Genomic DNA, 19182 nt, shown 5'->3' with positions numbered 1-19182 from the left:
AATCATTTAATACCATGGTACAGTTGAAGTCAAAAGTTTACATACACCTTGCAGAATCTGCAAAATGTTAATTATTTTAACAAAATAATAATAATTCACAAGAGAAAATAATTGAATTTATAAAAATGATCCCATTCAAAAGTTTTCATACACTTAATTCTTAATACTGTGTTGTTACCTGAATGATCCACAGCTGTGTTTTTTTGTTTAGTGATAGTTGTTCATGAGTCCCTTGTTTGCCCTGAACTGCCTGCTGTTCTTCAGAAAAATCCTTCAGGTCCTACAAATTCTTTGGTTTTTTCACATTTTTGTGTATTTGAACCCTTTCCAACAATGACTATATAATTTCGAGATCTATTTTTTCACACTGAGGACAACTGAGGGACTCATATGCAACTATTACAGAAGCTTCAAATGCTCACTGATGCTTCAGAAGGAAAAACGATGCATTAAGAGCTGGGGGTGAAAACTTTTGAAAAGAATGAAGATGTGTACATTTGACTTATTTTGCCTAAATATCTTATTTTTTTCATTTAGTACTGACATTCAGAAGCTACAGATGATACTTATATGTTTCCCAGAACAGAAAATAAGTTAAATTTACCCTGATATTCAAATTAACAAAGTTTTCACCCCCCATCTTTTATAACCTTCTGTAGTAGTTGCATTTGAGTCCCTCAGTTGTCCTCAGCGTGAAAAGATGGATCTCAAAATCATACAGTCATTGTGGGAAAGGGTTCAAACACACAAAAATGCTGAAAAAGAAAAGAATTTGTGGAACCTGAAGAACTTTTCTGAAGAACAGCAGGCAGTTTAACTGTTCAGGACAAACAAGGGACTCATGAACAACTATCACTGAAAAAAACATCTGTGGATCATTCAGGCAACAACACGGTATTAAGAATCAAGTGTATGTAAACTTTTTAACAGGGTCATTTTTATAAATTCAACTATTATTTTCTTTTGTGGACTACGTGTAAACATCTTTTATGTGAAATATCTTATTCAGGTCAGTACTAAATAAAAAATAACATGCATTTTGTATGATCCTTCTTATTTTGATAATTAACATTTTACAGATTCTGCAAGGTGTATGTAAACTTTTGACTTCAACTGTATATATCAAAGTACTATGTTTTTGGCATCTGATGCTATCACTATACCATGGTACCAACAAAGCATACTTTGAAGTACCTTGTAAATATTATAGTTGAGCATGGTAGTCAATCAGTACCATGGTTTTACCATCTGATACTATCTTTGTACCACAGTAAGAGTAGAATTCTGTTTCTATAGCATGAATGTATAAATTAAGACTAGAAGAAAAAGTGGGTGGGTCTATTATAAAGGGAATGTATAAATGAGTGAGATGAAAGACAGGATAGTAATGAGGAAAACAAGAAAGGGTGCCAAACTGGGGTGGGAAATGAAGGCTTGAGAGTAAAGGAGGGAAGAGAGATGGGGGAAGTCTATGTAGTGTGGAGCTCGAGGCAGAAAGAAAGAGAAGAGAAGGAGGAGAGATGCTGAGCTCTTTGAGGTTTCTCTGGAGGAATAATCTGTGGCCCTTGGTGTGGTGGAAATGCCACAAAGCCTTAAGCTAAGTGAGTCAAACACACTCTCCCTGTATAGATCATTACTCGGACATCAAGACATCAGGATCCTATATGATGTTAAATATATCCACTGGGTACGATCTGAAAGCAGAAAAGAGAACAGATTCCTGGAAAGAGGTTTATGTGTGTTTGAAGTGGTAGGGTGTTCCCTTTCCTATAACTTAAATGGAACCCTGGTATGGAAATGTGTAGTAGAAAACTCATGAAAGATTTATGTTATTCAAAAAATCCACATTGTTTTATACATATTTTGGACTATGGGGGGTCGCTATTGTTTCGATGATGTGAAATGGTTGCACTACTGCCTCTACCTGTTGCTAGTTTTACTGCAACACAACTCGGAAAATAAAACACTGATTTGATGACCACAGCTACTGAAAGAGCTGACAGGTAGCGATGGATATAAGCGTAGGCTTAGACCTAATACCCGTACCATTGATTTTTCCCTACAAGGAGTCTAAACCCCCCCGGATATCGAGTGAAATCCACGCTGCGAAACTCCTTCAGTGGCTTTGGCATCATGACATGTCAGCGTCGACATGTTTACATCCTGCCAGGATGGCATCTAGTGTTACTTGTCTCTGCCATTTATAAGCTCTTTCAGTGGCTATGGTCTACTAAAAGCCTCAAAGGCATCAGTGCTGAAGTGGAGAGAACAAAGACGTGGATCTTTAGAAAGTTTTATTCATCCACAGATAGTGTTGCCAAGTCCAATAATGTGATATTTAGCCCCTGGAATGTGAATTTTACCAGTGGAACCCCGCCTAAAACATGTATTACATATATCTTAAAGAAATCTCTTATGCTCATCAAGGCTGCATTTATTTGATAAACAATACAGAAAAAAACTGTAATATTGCAAAATGTTATTACAGTATAAAATAATGGTTTTTATTTAAATTTAATATAAAATATAATATATTCCTGTGATGCAAAGTTGAATTTTCATCAGCTGTTACTTCAGTGTCACATGATCCTTCAGAAATCATTCTAATATGCTAATTTATTATCAATGTTGAAAACAGTTGTGATGCTTAATATGTTTTTGGAATCTGTGATACTTTTTTTCAGGATTCTTTGATCAATAAAACGTTCAAAAGAACAGCATTTATTTAAAATAGAAAGGTTTTCTAACAATATACAATACTGTTCAAAAGTTTGGGGTCAGTAAATTTTCATTCTTTCTTTTTTTATAAAAAAATTAATACTTTTATTCACCAAGGATGTGTTAAATTAATAAAACGTGATAGTATAGATTTACATTGTTAGAAAATATGTATATTTTGAATAAAATGCTGTTTAACTTGTTATTCATTAAAGAATTCTAAAAAAAGAATCACAAGTTCCAAAAAAAGATTTGGCAACTGTTTCCAACACTGGTAATTCTAATAATAAATCAGAATATTACAATGATTTCTGAAGGATCATGTGATATTGATCAAGACTGTATTAATGGCAGCTGAAAATTTTGCCATCACAGGAATAAATGACATTTTAAAATATATATTTGATTAGAAAATGGATATTTTAAATTCTTTTTGATCATATAATTGCAGCTTTGGTGACAATAATAGAATTTGTGCTTGAATACACTAAAAGGTCTGATGTGCTGTATATAGTACAGTGAAGTTGGCTCCGTTTCAAATTTCACTGCGAAGAGCCGGTTGATGTTTTTAGGGTTAATGTACTCTAAATGAGGTTGCGAACATTGTAAAATGAGGTCAAGTGTTGGAGTGGGGTTAGGTGTGTTGTAATGTGCGCTTCTGCTTTGGATTTGAAAGAAAAGCACTTTGAATGAGCTCAGCTCTCTGAGTGGAATCAGTAAAGATCAAGTTAAGGGTTAAAGAAGGGTAATGTGTGTGGAAATGAGTGTGTGTGGAATAGTAAAGTACTTCTGTTAACTGTATAATAAAAAAAAACCGCCTAGACCAGCACATTTTGTCTGTTTAAGCTTGCAAAAGAAATACGCAATATACACTCCCAGGTTACCTTTGTACCTTTTTTCTGAAAGTGTATACATTATTTGTTTCATCTTTAACTTAGAGTGAAACAGTGTTGTGAATACGAATCACGACTCAAGTCTCCTGGTTGTCGACCTTGTAGCTCTGAACTTGTTTATAAGAGGCATCATCTGTGTTTTGGTTGATTCTGTCTGAAGCTGTCACCGCCGGTAAAACACTTAGGCCGGGAATGTTGCCCATGGCAACGGTCGCCCCGTTTATAATGACACTGCAGCCAGCAGGCGACCAATGAGAGCACTTTTGCTGGCTCAGGGTGACCAGTCAGAGAAGGACAGAGAGTTGATGTCACCTGTTCCTAGAAAGATTCTTGAGAATATTTACAGGTGTCTGTGAAAGCGAATACATGTGTGGTGACCTTTTATCTTTGCAGTATTTTCTGTTATGTAAAGACTGCACTGTCTGACACTGACTCATTACAGTCTAGAAGTGTGCAGTGCTGCAGTTAAGTGTGTATCAAGTCCTTCTCAAAGCAAGTCAGTCCACTCGATGGCCACCCTTGGTAATGCTGTTTCTCACTTGTCAAACTGTCATAGACACTGAGGGGGAGCTCTTACACCCAAATATATTCAGATTACTGCTTAAGTAATATGGAATTTTGACTAAAAATGTTCACTTGTTCACAAGTTGCTCTGCATAAATGCAATTATTTATTTATTTATTTAAATTTAAAAAAGGTTAACCCAGCTACTGGTGATTTTACATTTGTAACCATAGGTTACAGATTACAAATGTAAATCTAAAATGTAATAAGTACTGTAACTCTTTCAATTACTTGATTAAAATAATGTAACTGATTACATTTGATTACTTTGCTAAATTTAAAGTTTTCTCAATTTGAATGGGTCATCATTTTCAAACATTTAAAGCTGGCAGGGTTAACCTCACAATAGTACTCAACACTGAGTACTTTCAGACTTTCAAAATCCTTCATCATTTGAGTTATGATTGTAATAATTTAATTTCAAGCACAGCCACCACAGAATGAGACTTGAGCACTTCTTTTTACTTTGAAATCATTCTGAGGTTAAGAACTGATTTAAAATCATGACAAGATATAGTTTAATAGCTGTGAAATCAAATCTTTGCATAGCTATGACAGGAAAAACTGGAATCTAACAATGCCTTGGAAAATAAAAACAGTTAATTTTAAAAATAAAGCATATACACAAACACAAATAGGAAATAAAAGTTACCTAGTTATCGAATAAGCATGTGTCCTATACGGTGTCCTAAACTCCTGAAACATCTGTGTCTCATATTTTAGAGCAGCCATGCAATTTTGGAAAAGAATCAGTCTAGTCTGTGCGTTTGTAAAAATATTCCTCTTAATGTAATGTAATTGTTAACATTTTTAAGTAACTGTAATTTAATTACACATTTTCCTTAGTAACTGTAACAGATTACAGGTACATTTATTTTGTAACTACATTCAATTACATAATTTCGTTAAATGTAATTAGTTACTCCCCAGCACTGTTTGTGACTAAAACAAAATATTAAAAAGGTGTAGATTTTTTACATTTTTTAAATTCTAAAATGTTTATAAAATAATAAATTGTAACAAAATACTTTTTTTTTCTATTGTGCTACTATGCTGTAATGTGCTATATACATACATTTAAATGTTTTTTAATACATTTAACAAGTATGAAATTGATCAAAAGTAACATTTAAAGACATTTGCCAAATAAATGCTGTTCTTTTGAATTTTATATTCATCAAAGAATTCTGAAGAAATATTAAAACATTAAACATTTTCAACATTTGAAATATAGAAAAGGTTTATTGTAAAATGTTTCTTAATTACTCTTAATTGCTCTCTTAACTCTTAATTGCTCTTACACTTACTAAGCTATTTCATTAGTATTAAATAAAAATTACAGTTACATTATAGTACACTTAAAAAACGTTGCTATGCTAAACTTTTATAAATTATAAGAAATAATAAATTGTGAAAAAATACATACATTTTACCTCATCATATTTATTGATTTATTTATCATTTGTCAATTTTTTTTCTGTCGTGCCTGATTGTCATAAAATGAATCCTGACATAAAGCAAAAAGCGAGACCTTTATTACAGTTACTAGGTTGAATGATTTTGTTTTGTCCTGTAAAGTGCATTTCTTTCTTTGTATGTTTATATAAGTGATAATGTTTATAAAAATATCTACTACTTTTCTTGTCAGGCTCTTCTGTGTGATATGGACTGCAGTGAGGAAGAGTGTTTGGTGTGTAAGTGTGTGTGGAGCTCAAAGGAAGTGCTGCATGTGTAATGATCCATGAGAACGAGGCATGCATGAAAGAGATGGCAGAAGAGAAGAGATTTGCATATAATAGTGAAGTGGTGGGAAAGAATAAGAGATGCTATTGTTTTGTTTTGTTTTTCAGAGGCTTGTGATGCATGTTTGTGTTTATGTGGGGATTTTAGAAAGAATGCATTTTGGTTAAAATAATATTTCACAATAGTAAAACTTTAAAATATATTAAAGTATAAAACGTTTATGACGTTTATATGGTTATATGATGTTTGACAGAGAGTGAAAAAAACAGGAAAGGAGAGAAATCACCTTGTTACCTTGTTTTTTAGATATGGTACCATAGTATTACCATGTGTTTTGGACATACTTGCATTGCATTATGAATGCTTTTCATTTCTAAATGCAAAATCAAGCTTGCATACAGTAGCTAAAAGCATTAACGAATTGTGTGCACACACATATTTACCGTCACACTTCTCTGTTTCCTTCCCGCTCTTCCCCGTGCTGAGCCCAGTGTTGACGGTCTCAGAGGAGGTGCTGAGTTTGGTGTTGGGATCTCGTCTGGGTTTGGGTGGGGGCTGTTTTCGCGAAGTGGGACTCCCCTCCTCTTCTCCCCCTCCCACCGAGTGCAGAGACTGCGAGCGTACAGTGAAGCCCGGCCCGCAGGGAGGAGGAACGCGGTCCTGAGGGGCTGGCATCGTCATGAAGCCCATACGAAAGTGTTTGCCTGCGTATCCTCCTCCTTCTGTCACACGCGCCACATCCTCACCAATCCTGAAGACACAGAGAATTTACTTTAGCATTTCACATTTCATTTCAGTGTTGAACTTGCGCCCAACTATGTATCTCAGCATTTTAGTATTATTTACAGTTTTCATTTACTTCACACCGACAGAATACCAGCACAGATTAATATTCTATTACAGATTAATGTTCTGTACTAGCCTGACATTCATTAATGTGAATTCACAAAGAATACCACAAACATAGCACATATTCATTTAGACAGACCAGAGATCAGGGGAGGATGTTTGTGGAGATTTAGAACTGGAAAAAACCTCATGCAAAAAAACTGAGAAAGTAGGATATGTGTTGTGGTCTAAAAATGACTATTTTGTACTATGCTACTATGATAGAATATGCTTTATACATCCATTTAAAGAGTTTGTAATGCATTTATTTAACAAAGAAACATAATTGATCAAAAATGACAGCAAAGACATTTAAAATGATCAGGACCTTAAATCGGGTATCACAAATAATTTGATTTAGATCAGGACTTCTGATCGGGTTTGTGAATCATTTGATTTGGATATCGATTTCAGAATATTTGTATCACGAATCAACTGATTTAGATTGGGACTTTGCATATCGCAAATCATTTGACTCAGATCAGAACTTCGCATTGTGAATCATTTGAGTCAGATTGAGACTTCAAATCGCATATCGCAAATCATTTGAGTGGGTTCACGAATCATTTGACTTAGATCAGAACTTTGCGTATCGTGAATCAATTGATTTAGATTGAAACCTCAAGTTGCATATTGCGAATCATTTGATTTAGATCTGAACTTCAGAGTTCTTGAATCACTGAATCATTGGGTTCTTGAATCATTCAGCGAATTGAATGATTTGCAATCTGCACACCCGAATCCTAATCTAAAATGAATCATTATTCAGAAGACTTCAGAGCACGGACTGCAAATCACTTGATTCAGATCGGGACTTCAGAGCTTTTTTTCAGATTTTTTTCTTATAGAGTAGAAAACATCAAACCATGAGTAAGATCTCTGATTGAAGTCCTAAAAAAAGTAATGCTTGAAAAGTCCTTGAAAGTCCTGGAATTTTGTTTTATTATTAATCATTTGATTTAGACTGGAAATTTGTGTATCACGAATCATTTGATTCAGATCGGGAATTCAAATCGCGTATTGTGAATCATTTGATTTAGATCAGGACTAAATCAGGATTATTTTAATGTAATCTATACAAACCCTGGCGTAAGAGACCGTTCAAAAATTATTTACATTTACCATGCTAAAGTTTGCTGTTTTTAATGTATTTTCAACATTTTTAAACCTAAAATGAGCAATCTTTTATTTTGCCGGGTTGTCGTTAAGTATATGCACTGTCAGTTCTAGCCAGTGTTGCCAGATTGGGCAGTTTTCCAGAGGAATTGGTTTACTTTAACAATCTTGCCCATGTCTGCGGGTTTAAGCAACCCCAATAATATGATATTTGTCCCCTAATGTCAATTTTACCAGGAGAACCGCTCCAAAAAACGTGTATTTCAACCCACAACCCTTTTTACCGGGGACCCCCACTGAAAAGAGATTGGACTAGTTTTGAGTAGCAATTTGGTGGGTTTTGTTGTAAAAACCTGGCAATCCTGGTGCTGCTGAGTGAAGTGCGTCAGTGAATGAATGAAATGTCACAGTTTTCGTGTTTTGCTGTGCAACCGGCAGTGTGTAGCCTAGATTTGTGTTCATTTTGAATGGAAATGAAAACTATCTTAATTGCAAGATTCCAACTTGAAAAAAGCATTGAAGTCCTCGTAGAACTCGTAATTACTACTTGTATTCTGTGAATTTTCAGAGAGCTCCGACTTGTTCCATGTGACCACTGCAGATCCATTTAGGTTGCTGTTAAGTATATGCACTGTCGGTTTTAGCCAATGTTGCCAGGTCTGCAGTTTTCCTGCGGAATTGGGCTACTTTAGCAGTGTTGCCGCAGGTTGTTTTGATATTTATTTATAAGTAACGTGATATTTATCTCCTAATGGCAATTTTACCAGAGGAACTGCTCCAAAAAAAAAAAACACATATTTTTGTGTGATTTTTACCAGGAACCCCCACTGAAATGCGATTGGGCTTATTTTGAGTAGCATTTAGGCAGGTTTTGTTGTGAAAACCTGGCAACCCTGGTGCTGCCGAGTGAAATACATCAGTGAATGAATGAAACCTCACAGTTTTTGTCTTTTGCTGTAAAACCAGCAGTGCATAGGCTAGATTTATGTGTTCAGTTCGAATGGAAATGTCATAATTACTGTAACTGCAAAATTCCAACTTGTAAAAAGTGTTAAAGTCGTCATAGAACGGGGTAATTACTAATTGTAAACTGGGAATTTTCTGAGAGCTCCAACTTGTACCATGTGACCGCTGCAGATTCATTTCGGCACTAATAGTGTTGCCATAAAAATGTGAATATATATATATATATCCACACACATATACGCATTAGACTTTGTTGTGAAGGGTAATGATACTCTTGTAACAGCTAACTTTCATCTCTGTTCTGTTTTTCTGTAGAGATTATTTAATTGTCAATGGTTTTTAAACATTTTATATTTTATTTTGTGTATCTTAAGCAATATAAATGTGACACATTATTCTACATTTGTAACGTGAGAATGTTACAGAGGAAAGGAGAATTCCCTTCATCCATCTATCCGTTCCCTCATAACTTCATGAATCTATCTCGCCTAAAAGTCATTTCTGCATAATCCAATTCAGAGCAATTTGGCTGGATTTTAAGATGATTTCTACGCAGAATATCCTATAAAAATTGAGTTACTTTCATCTGTCTGTTCATGAGAAATTGCGAGAGAGACAGAGAGGGAAAGGAGGAAGGGGGCAGTCAGTTCAATTGCTGTCTCTCAAATTCTCTCTCTCTCTCTGTTGGAGGAAAACTAATCATACTAAAGGGCAGACAGGATTTACTCGCGTTGGCTTTAAGTAACCATTCACTCACAAACACACACTCACACACACATATTGTGTGTGTGTAATCAGAGGGGAGGGTGTGGTGCTGTGGTGCTTCATAAAGAATGATTGAGAGTCTGTCTGCCAACCTCACTGCACCAGCGTCCCTCATCTCTCCACATCCTTTCTCTCTGCTTCTCTCCTTGCATCCTTTCATCCATGTGTGTTGTCATCTGTCTTGTCTTTCTTGTATCGTCTGCAATTTTTCCGTCGCTCTCAGTGGTCACACTGCACACTGTCTTGAGTGACCAGTCATCGCTTTTTCTTTCCTTTCTTTTTTCATTTAGACATTTTTAGAGGAAAATAATGACCAAATGGCCAATCAATCACTTATTTTAGTTTTTCATATGCTGATTAAAGTAAAAAAAAAAAATGTCTGAAAGCACCTCAAAATATGGCATCATTTTAGTAACAGACTAGATCATGGTGACCTCATTGATGGATGTTCACATTAGCATAGATGTGTAGTGCTTACTATTCCTGCTGACAAGACCAGCTTAGACCAGCATAGCCTAGTTTATGCTGACTAGTTTGCCGCTTGCCTGTGTGTGTCTGTGTCAGGTTTCGCCTGTGTTGTGTGAAGCTGATGTCTCCAAATGGCAGTAAAACTTGAAATCACTTTCATTGTGGGGAGCAGCTAATGGCCCTCACAAGGACAATAGATTAATAAACATGATAAATAATGTCTTAATGAAAATGCTGAAAGGTTTGTGTGAGGGTTTAAGAGTAGGGTTAGGAGATATATCATTAGCTCAGTGTAAATCAATAGATTGATTTAGATGGAAAGTCTCTTCCTTGACAGAATAACAAATGTGTGGATGTGAAGGGTTAAAGGTCATGAGAATAGTGGTCAGTAGGGCAAAGCTTGGATTTTTAAAGCTAATGGATTTAAAGGGATAGTTCACTCAAAAATTACATTATTCTGAAAATGTACTTATCCTCAAGACATTCAAGATGTACATGAGTGTGTTTCTTAATCGAAACTAAAAAAATTGAAATTTAGCATCAGGTACTCACTAATGGATCCTCTGCAGTGAATGGGTGCCGTCAGAATGAGAGTCCAAAAAGTTGATAAAAATATCACAATAATTCACAAGTAATCCACACCTCTCCTGTCCATCAGTTAGTGTCTTGTGAAGTGAAAATCTGTGTTTATAATCTGTGTTAACAAATTCATTGTTTAACCCACATTTTAATTTTAAACTGTTACTTCGAGCCAAAATACCATTTTGTAATACATAACGCTTCCTCCTGTTGTCCTCTCACATCAAAATCCACCAACATACAATTGTTTAAAACTGTTTCAGACTGTTGTCGCTTGTAAATGGTGCTTGATCTGTGCATATTTCTCTCCTGACTTTTTCACTGGAAAAAACAATATTATGGATAAAGACTCCTGTTTTAGCAGGAAGCAATGTTTTGCATCAATCTTAGTGATAGATTTGTTTCTTACAAAAGTTGATGGACTGAAGTTGTGTGGATTATTTGTGGATTATTGTGATGTTTTTATCAGCTGTTTGGACTCTCATTCTGACGGCACCCATTCACTGCAGAGGATCCTTTGGAGAGCAAAAAATATAATGCTAAATTTCTCCAAATCTCTTCTGATGAGGAAACAAACTCATCTACATTCTGGATGACCTGAGGGTGAAAAAAAAATTCAGGAAATTGTAAAATTTGTGCGAACTATTCATTTAAATGGGTCATGAATCAAGAAACTAAAATTTCCTTCATCTTTTGACATATAAGAGGTCATTGTAGTATAAAATAGGGCTGCAAAACGATTAATCGCGATTAATCGCATTCAAGATAAAAGTTTGTTTACATACTATATGTGTGTGCTGTGTATATTTATTATGTATATGTAAATACATAATTACAAAACAGTAATGTTGCGACAAAAGTGTGAGAAACTGTTTTCATTACGTGGTCACTATGGCTTTGTCTCTTCTTATGAATCATTTGATTTGTGTTGAATTTATGCGTTTTAAACCTAAATCACAGCGGCATCTATCTATGAGAATGAATGGCTGTTAGCCAGTCATAGCAGTGGGTGTCTAAAATCCGCTATGCCTATTCAAACAGAAATAGCCTATTATTTCTAAATTATGATGTTTTTTGATATAAAAATCTTGATTTCATCATAAGTGGACCTCAAAGAAGTTTGCAGTGACTAGCATTTAGTTACACTTACACACATGCATGCATCCATATACAGTATTGACGGCTTTGTACTATATATTTCTGTTTGAAATACAAACTAATCTCAATGGACGCAGAGATTCAGGTGTGCCTGAAGCTGCTCTGTATGCTGTCTGTACCCGTGTGTGTGTGTTTGTGTGTGTGCAGTACTGATGTGTTATATTTGTCTGTATTGATCAGAGCTCAGTAAATAAACTTCTGTCTTTGGCTGTCCAGCAATTCACACCCATCAGCCCTCCTCTAATATATCAACCTCTTGTCTATAATCTTTATCCTCAGTCTAGCACATGCACTACTGAGGTAATGCGCCAATCAAAGTGACCTTTCCCTGACCTTCACTGATATGTCAGTGTCCATGTTATTGATCTGACCACGTCTGTTGGTTTCTTCTTCAAAACACTGCCTTTCTGTAGCATTTCCCTTTCGTTTTTGTTGTTGATGTTTACATCAGGTCATAGTGACACTGGTTTTGTCAGCGTAGAGGATCCATTGACTGGGGTTTGCGTTAGACACCAAATTGCTTTCAGGGCTTCTGGCTGCTGCCATGGCAACCATGTCAAAACTATTTCCAGGCAATTTATTGAACATGAATTATCATTAATATCTGAAAAGCTGTGTTAGACAGTTCACTTCCTCTCTGTCCTATGCAGTTGTGACGCAAACATGTACACAAACACAGCCACACTACTAGAATGAATCTAACAACTGAGAGGAAATGTCCAGATTATTTTTATCCCTTAATTAGTTGTATTTTCCATGAAAATTAAGCTTGTTTTTGGAACCAGCAAGCCTGTTTGGATTCTGAATATTTTTTATGACCATTAAGTGCATCCTCCCTTCTGCAATTATCATTAATGTTATGTGAAAAATACTGCATTACTGTAATGCAAAATATGTGCAAATTGCAAAAACTGTTAAACCGTAAATTGAACAAAAGTACATTTGTACAGTTAATATTTATTTTTGCATTTTATAAAATTTTATATTATTTGTATTTTTTTTAAATTTCTATTAATTTTTTATATTATTATTATTATTATTATTATTATTAGAGTTTACAAAAAAATGAAAATGCATCTGGACTTTATTAATGACTTTAAAATTGTTATATTGTTTTAAAAATAATGTTGCATCTAAAAAAGCTTAATGGTCATAAAATTAACTTTATTTTCTTTATGCGTGATAAAATTTCTTCTTATTTTCAGATGATAAGATATTATGACATTATTTTCATGACGATTAAGCATATCCACCCCTCCCCCAATTCTCATTAGTCTACTGTGTAACAAAGACAATTCTCATTAGCTGAATATGAAAAAATATATATAATAGTTAAATTGTAAACTGTAGTATATTTGTAAAGTTAATGCTTATTATTATTTTTTTTGTATTTTATTTATTATTTTAATGTATATTTTATTACAGATTTATTTTTATATATTAAATAATAATTGTATATATTTTATATATTAAATATTATTAATTAATAATATTTTGTTTTATTATTTATTATTATTTTTATGTTTAAAAAAAGTTCTGTATTACAGCATTGACACACAATTATGTTCTTGTTCTGAAAATAATCTTTTCTTAAAAAGAAAAAAACTTAATTGCTCTACTTTTTAATATTATATTATTAGTAAATATTATTTCTTATTATTTTCAAATGATTTTCAGAGTGAAATATAACCTGGACAATTCTTAGTGAGGTTCACCAACCTGTTTTACCAGCACAACAAAGAAAGTTTGCTTGTTTTAATAGAAGTATGTTTTAAAACAACTTATAAATGTAGGTGCATTTAAAGAATATTTAATATTCAATCCAATCATATTCAAATTCTCATCAACATTCACACACACTCGTATATGAGAGTGAGGTGAGTTGTAACAGGATTTATGGTATTATGTAGGCCCTTTAAGGTCATCAGATCCAGATTTTCCATCATGTGTGTCCTTGTCCGGCTTTCTCTCTGTGTGTGATAACAATTGAGTGACACATCCAAACCTGCCTTTTGTTGTGTGTGTGTTTTAAGAGAGTGTGTGCATGTGTCCTCAGGGGCTAGCAGTCTAAATTTAGAGACGAGAGGGAGACGAGGACCAAGCCCACTGTTGCCATAGAAACTCACCCCTCTGTCTCCATGGTGACAGACCCTGTTTTTTTTCCCTCTCCAGGCTGAGGAGGTGTGACTTTAGGCCCTCCCACTGTCACTGTTTATATGTGTATTTTGATCCTCTTTCATGAGTTATATTAATGAAATTTTATCTGCATTCTGTAATCCTGATTGTTTAATCTCACTAAAACACCTTAGAGAGAGAGACAACCCACAGATGAACTCGAACACTCTGCGTGTCATTGACCTCCTGTCTGTATAAAGAACACCCCACTTACGCTCCATTACTGTGGTAAGCTGTATGACAAGAGGGCCAACACTCAGAGCTCTCAGAGAGATGCTAAAGAGGAGGAAAGAACCCAAGGTTGGATTACAGGGTGCAAACAGGAGGAAATGTAGGGTTAAAGGGGCAGCAGAAGAGAAAATGACGGGGTTGAGAGGACAAGTTGCTGGTAAAGAAAGAAGTGCTAAAACGGAGGAGGAAAGGAGGAATGAAAACAGAAATGAGAGGGTGGAGGGTTGTGTGTTAAAGGATTAGTTCACTTCCAGAATAAAAATTTGCTAATAATTTACTCACCCCCATGTCATCCAGGAATGTAACATTCCAGGATTTTTCTCCATATAGTAGACTTTAATGGTGGCTAATATGTTGAAGGTCCAAATTGCAGTTTCAATGCAGCTTCAAAGGGCTCCACACGATCCCAACTGAAGAATAAGGGTCTTATCTAGCAAAATGATTGGTATTTTCTAAAAAATAAATAAATAAAATATATATATTTTTCAAACAAATGCTCATTTCGCTTTGCAATGCGCATATGTGTCTTCATGCATTATGTAATCACATTGGAAAGGTTATGCACGGTTAGTTCTCTGTCTGTGTATTTCGGTTCAAAAAGGTAGGGTAGGTCGAGCTAGTGCAAGACGAGCATTTATGGTTAAAAAGACTATAAATTTTGTTTGTTTGGGGTTTTTTTCATTAGATAAGACCCTTATTCCTAGAGCCCTTTGAAACTGCATTGAAACTGCAATTTGGACCTTCAAATTGTTGATCCCCGTTAAAATCCTCTATATAGAGAAAAATCCTGGAAGGACCTTAATTTCTTTTCGACTAAAGAAAGAAAGACATAAACATCTTGGATGACATGGGGATGAGTAAATTATCAGAAAAATTTTATTCTGGAAGTTAACTAATCCTTTAAAGACAGAATTAGATCAAAGCTTTGTTTATATGTTAATATCTTAATGCGTTATTAAAGCAATAAGCCCTGTGAAGCTGTGGTTTACATTGAATTTATAACAGCTAAGGGGGTTTTAGGCACACCGCTTTCCGCCGTACCATTATTTTATATAATGGTTATTCCATATACGTAGTAAGGTTTCACAAAATAAAACCGAGCAAATAAAGTGTAATGATTTAATAAAAACAGTATTCTTCAACCAAAGAGTGTAGTTCCTCAGCAGCAGTTGTGGTTGCAACAAAGTGGTTGCCAAGCAACACACAAAAGTAAACAAAGGTGCATCTTTGTAGAGTAATTTACAAAAGCTTAGAATGCGGCTCAACCAATCAGAATCAAGGACCGGAACTATCCGTTTTATAAAGTTGCATTTAGCAATAATACAGTTTACATTTTGCAATGATAAGCAATGAAGCAAGATATGCTACATACTACTATATGCAGCCTTATGGAAGTACTGTATGCATGCGGATATTTATAAATCCAACTTTAGCCCATACAAAGAGCTGAATGACAAGACAAAAAAAATAGCCAGTTGAGATTTGCTATATGTTTGCTATGACATTGTACATATTTGGATAAAATTGGATATAATATACATATCCAACTTTACATACAGAGCTGTGCGATAATGCAGTTTACATTTTGCGTTAGGGTTGTGCATTATCATGATTTTTATCAATTAAAATGTCTCCAAGATCTGCTTTTGAAGAAATATCATAGTATTGTGCTACAGCGCACATTCTATCAGTTGCTGTTTTAGCCAGGGTTGTCAGATTTTTAAAACAAAACCTGGCCAATTACCACTCAAAACTAGCCCAAAACTAGCCCACTCGCATTTTGAGGGATAAAATACAGGGTTTTTGGAATTCCAGGGGCTAAATATCACGTTATTGGGGTCGCTACAACCTTTCAACAGTGTTAAAGGGAGCCTTAGGTATTAAGACTTGTATGTCTTAATATAACATAAAAAAATGATGTCTCTTACTGAAATATGTAGTAGAAAACCTATGAAATATTTACGTTATTTTAAAAATCCACTTGTTATATACATATTTGGAACTATGAGGGACACCATTATTTTGACTGCGTAAAACGGTTGCACTCGGTGAGCTAGTGGCACTATCTGCTGCTTTTACTGCAACAAAACTTTGAATACACAAATCAGTTTTCCCCACAAAGAGTCTAAACTCCCCCAGATATCGAGTAAAATCCATGCTGAGAAACTCCTTCAGTGGCTGTGGCGTCATGACAAGTTGGCATGTTTACATCGTTTGTAAGCTCTTTCAGTAGCTGTGGTCTACTAAAAGCCTCAAAGGCATCAGGGCTAAAGTGGAGAAAACAAAGATGCAAGACATTTATTCATCCACAACCATTTCATCATTCTTTTTTCTTCTTATTGCTAGGAAAGCAGTTACATCTTCTACAAAGACTTACATCGCTTCTCTTGTTGCCGTTTGACTGAAAATTACAATCAAAAGTCGCACAATGTGGCATCGTATCAGTATTTTATTTTCCAAGTTGCTTATTCCAAGATGTGTTGTGGTAAAAATAGCAACAGATAGTGCCAGTAGCTCATAGAGTGCAACTATTTTAGGTAATCAAAATAATGGCGCCCCCATAGTTCAAAATATGAATAAAACAATGTGGATTTTTTAAATAACATAAATAGGTTTTCTACTACATATTTTAGTAAGAGACATCTTTTATGTTACATTAAGCCATACAAGTCTTAATACCCAGGTTTTCCTTTAAAGTTGCCCAATTCTACGCGAAAACCCAGCAGTACAGTTACACTCACAGGACACTGCACTTATTTGCAATCACAAAAGTACATTATTTGCATGTGCTTTAAAGCCTTGCCATTTAAACATTTAATTTTTCTGCTATTCTGATGTGGTTTTTCTGAGCGTGTACACAGTGCAAACTAAAAAGCCTGTCAAACAGTGCCTGATTACTCGAGTAAAAGTTATCTTTCATGCCTGATTGTGCTAATACTGTCAAAAACACACAAGGTTTACATATAAACAGTTGGTTATATCTATATATCTGAAAGTAAAAATTGAGAGAAACTAATTGTACTAAACATGCTGCCGCTTGTCATTAAAAGGGACAGTTCACTCAAAAATCGAAATTATGTTATTATTTACTCACTCTAATGTTGTCTCAAACCTGTATTAATTTCTTTTCTTGTGCTGAACACATAAGAAGATATTTTGAAGAATGTGGGAACCAAAACAGTCCCTATTGACTTTGATAAAAAAAAAAACACTATGGAGGTCATTGGGGCCAGTTTGCCATATTGCCCCCTATTTTGTGACTACATAAACAATCACCCATCCAAGATTTGCTATTTATGAATTAAAATGGGCCCTATTTACTTCTAATATCATTTAATATACACAAAACAGGTTGGTGAATCTCACAAAGAAATGTCTAGGTTGTACTGTACCCTGAAAATCATTTGAACGTAGTAAATTATATAAATAATGTACCTCAGAAATACGTCATTGCCGAAGCAAAATGGGTTGCATACAACAATTTGTTCCAAATTTAGCTGCATAGAAGTCAAAATAACAATAAAGGCAATACGAATGCACTGGAATATCATTACGCGCACAAACTCGCAAACCTCGGGCTGCTGTTAGATTAATCAAAGCATCCTTTTGTGTCTGTCTTTTATTAGACTGGCAGAACTGTCTGTTCTAAATTACTCTCCGTCGCTCACACACACACAGCATAATGGCCGAAGGTTTTCATTGACTCTGTGTTTGTCTCTCTAATATCCAGCTATTTCCTCATTGACTTTTAGAGCTCAGGACCAGTGACCTTTATCTCCCTGATTTTCTCTCACTCTATTTCCACACATAGGCGACTAGCATTCCAAATGTTAAAGAGCACAACATACTAACATAAATGTCACTCACAATTTTCTCAAGAAATCTAGTTAATAATACCGCCATTAGTATGCTGTGCTCTTTAACATTTGGAATGCGCACAATATGGCAGTTAAATTAACTAGACTTAGGTGTTTGTCTAAACTGAAATCATATTTTTTATATTCCCTCAATAACTATTGTCTTTATTAAAGAACATACAGTTCTGGAACACGGAACTGTTCTAGAATCACAAAATGAATTGTGGCTAATTAATTTAATATATACAATTAATTAACCATGTTAATTAATTAAATAGTAAAACAAGTTTAAAACAACCAGCTTTTTCATAATTATCCATTTTAGAATATATGAAAGTGGGGCCTTTGAACAGTGTATTGGACAATGAGGGGCCTTTAAGTCAGAAAGGTTCTATCTTTTGAAAAAGTACCATCCCAGTGACAGCTTTTGTACCTTTTTTCCAAGAAGAAGCAAAAACAGTGCAGGATAAGCTGTACGTTGAATTTTAAATACTTTGATTTAGGGGTTTGTTCAAATCCCAAATATGAACAACAGTAATAGCCAATAGCATTATTATTATGTGGAGTATTCACATTTACATAAGTCTGTCCCTAGCCGTGCGTGTTTACCTCTTGATAGCTTCCTCTTGCCGTCTCTTCTTCTGGTTTTTCTCCTGTAGGTATGTCCAGTGTGTGTGGTTGCGGACGCGGTCACTCTCTCGGGCGATGTCAGAAGCGTTCTGGATAACCAGCTCGTCATACGCCCTCAGACCGCTGTCCTCCACGTACTGCAGGAAATGTGTGCACTCGTCTTCCCCTGAATCCATCCTTCAGCACAGCAGAGAGACTGCCTGGTAGAAAGAGAGAGAGAGAGAGAGAGAGAGAGAGAGACTTGAGTGTCTTACACACAATGTCATTCTGTCCTCTTGGGAGCTTGTTTTTTATGAAAAAAAAAAAAAAAACACTGAACTGGAGGTACAGGTGGGACGTATGCAAACACACACACACACACACACACACAAAATGGCATGTTCTCAAGGGAATATGTTATCCTTTAACACTGAAGAACATGATTCACTGCT

General features: G+C 35.1%; 1 protein-coding gene across 2 annotated transcripts in view; it reads right to left on the bottom strand.

Moving 5' to 3' along the window:
- Positions 1–19182, bottom strand: part of nyap2a (neuronal tyrosine-phosphorylated phosphoinositide-3-kinase adaptor 2a) — a 60935-nt gene that overhangs the window by 28873 nt on the left and 12880 nt on the right. For both annotated transcript variants that reach the window (XM_051129533.1, XM_051129532.1), the window contains 2 exons: positions 18731–18951; positions 6362–6669 (listed from right to left, as the gene is read on the bottom strand). In XM_051129533.1, coding sequence (XP_050985490.1) covers positions 6362–6669; positions 18731–18927 — 505 coding nt within the window. In that variant the 5' untranslated portion in view covers positions 18928–18951. The remainder of the gene's footprint in view (positions 1–6361; positions 6670–18730; positions 18952–19182) is intronic.

Source organism: Labeo rohita, chromosome 15 (genome assembly GCF_022985175.1).
Source record: "Labeo rohita strain BAU-BD-2019 chromosome 15, IGBB_LRoh.1.0, whole genome shotgun sequence".
In the NCBI taxonomy this organism is placed as follows: domain Eukaryota; kingdom Metazoa; phylum Chordata; class Actinopteri; order Cypriniformes; family Cyprinidae; genus Labeo; species Labeo rohita.
This window is presented reverse-complemented; position numbering and strand designations above follow the sequence as displayed.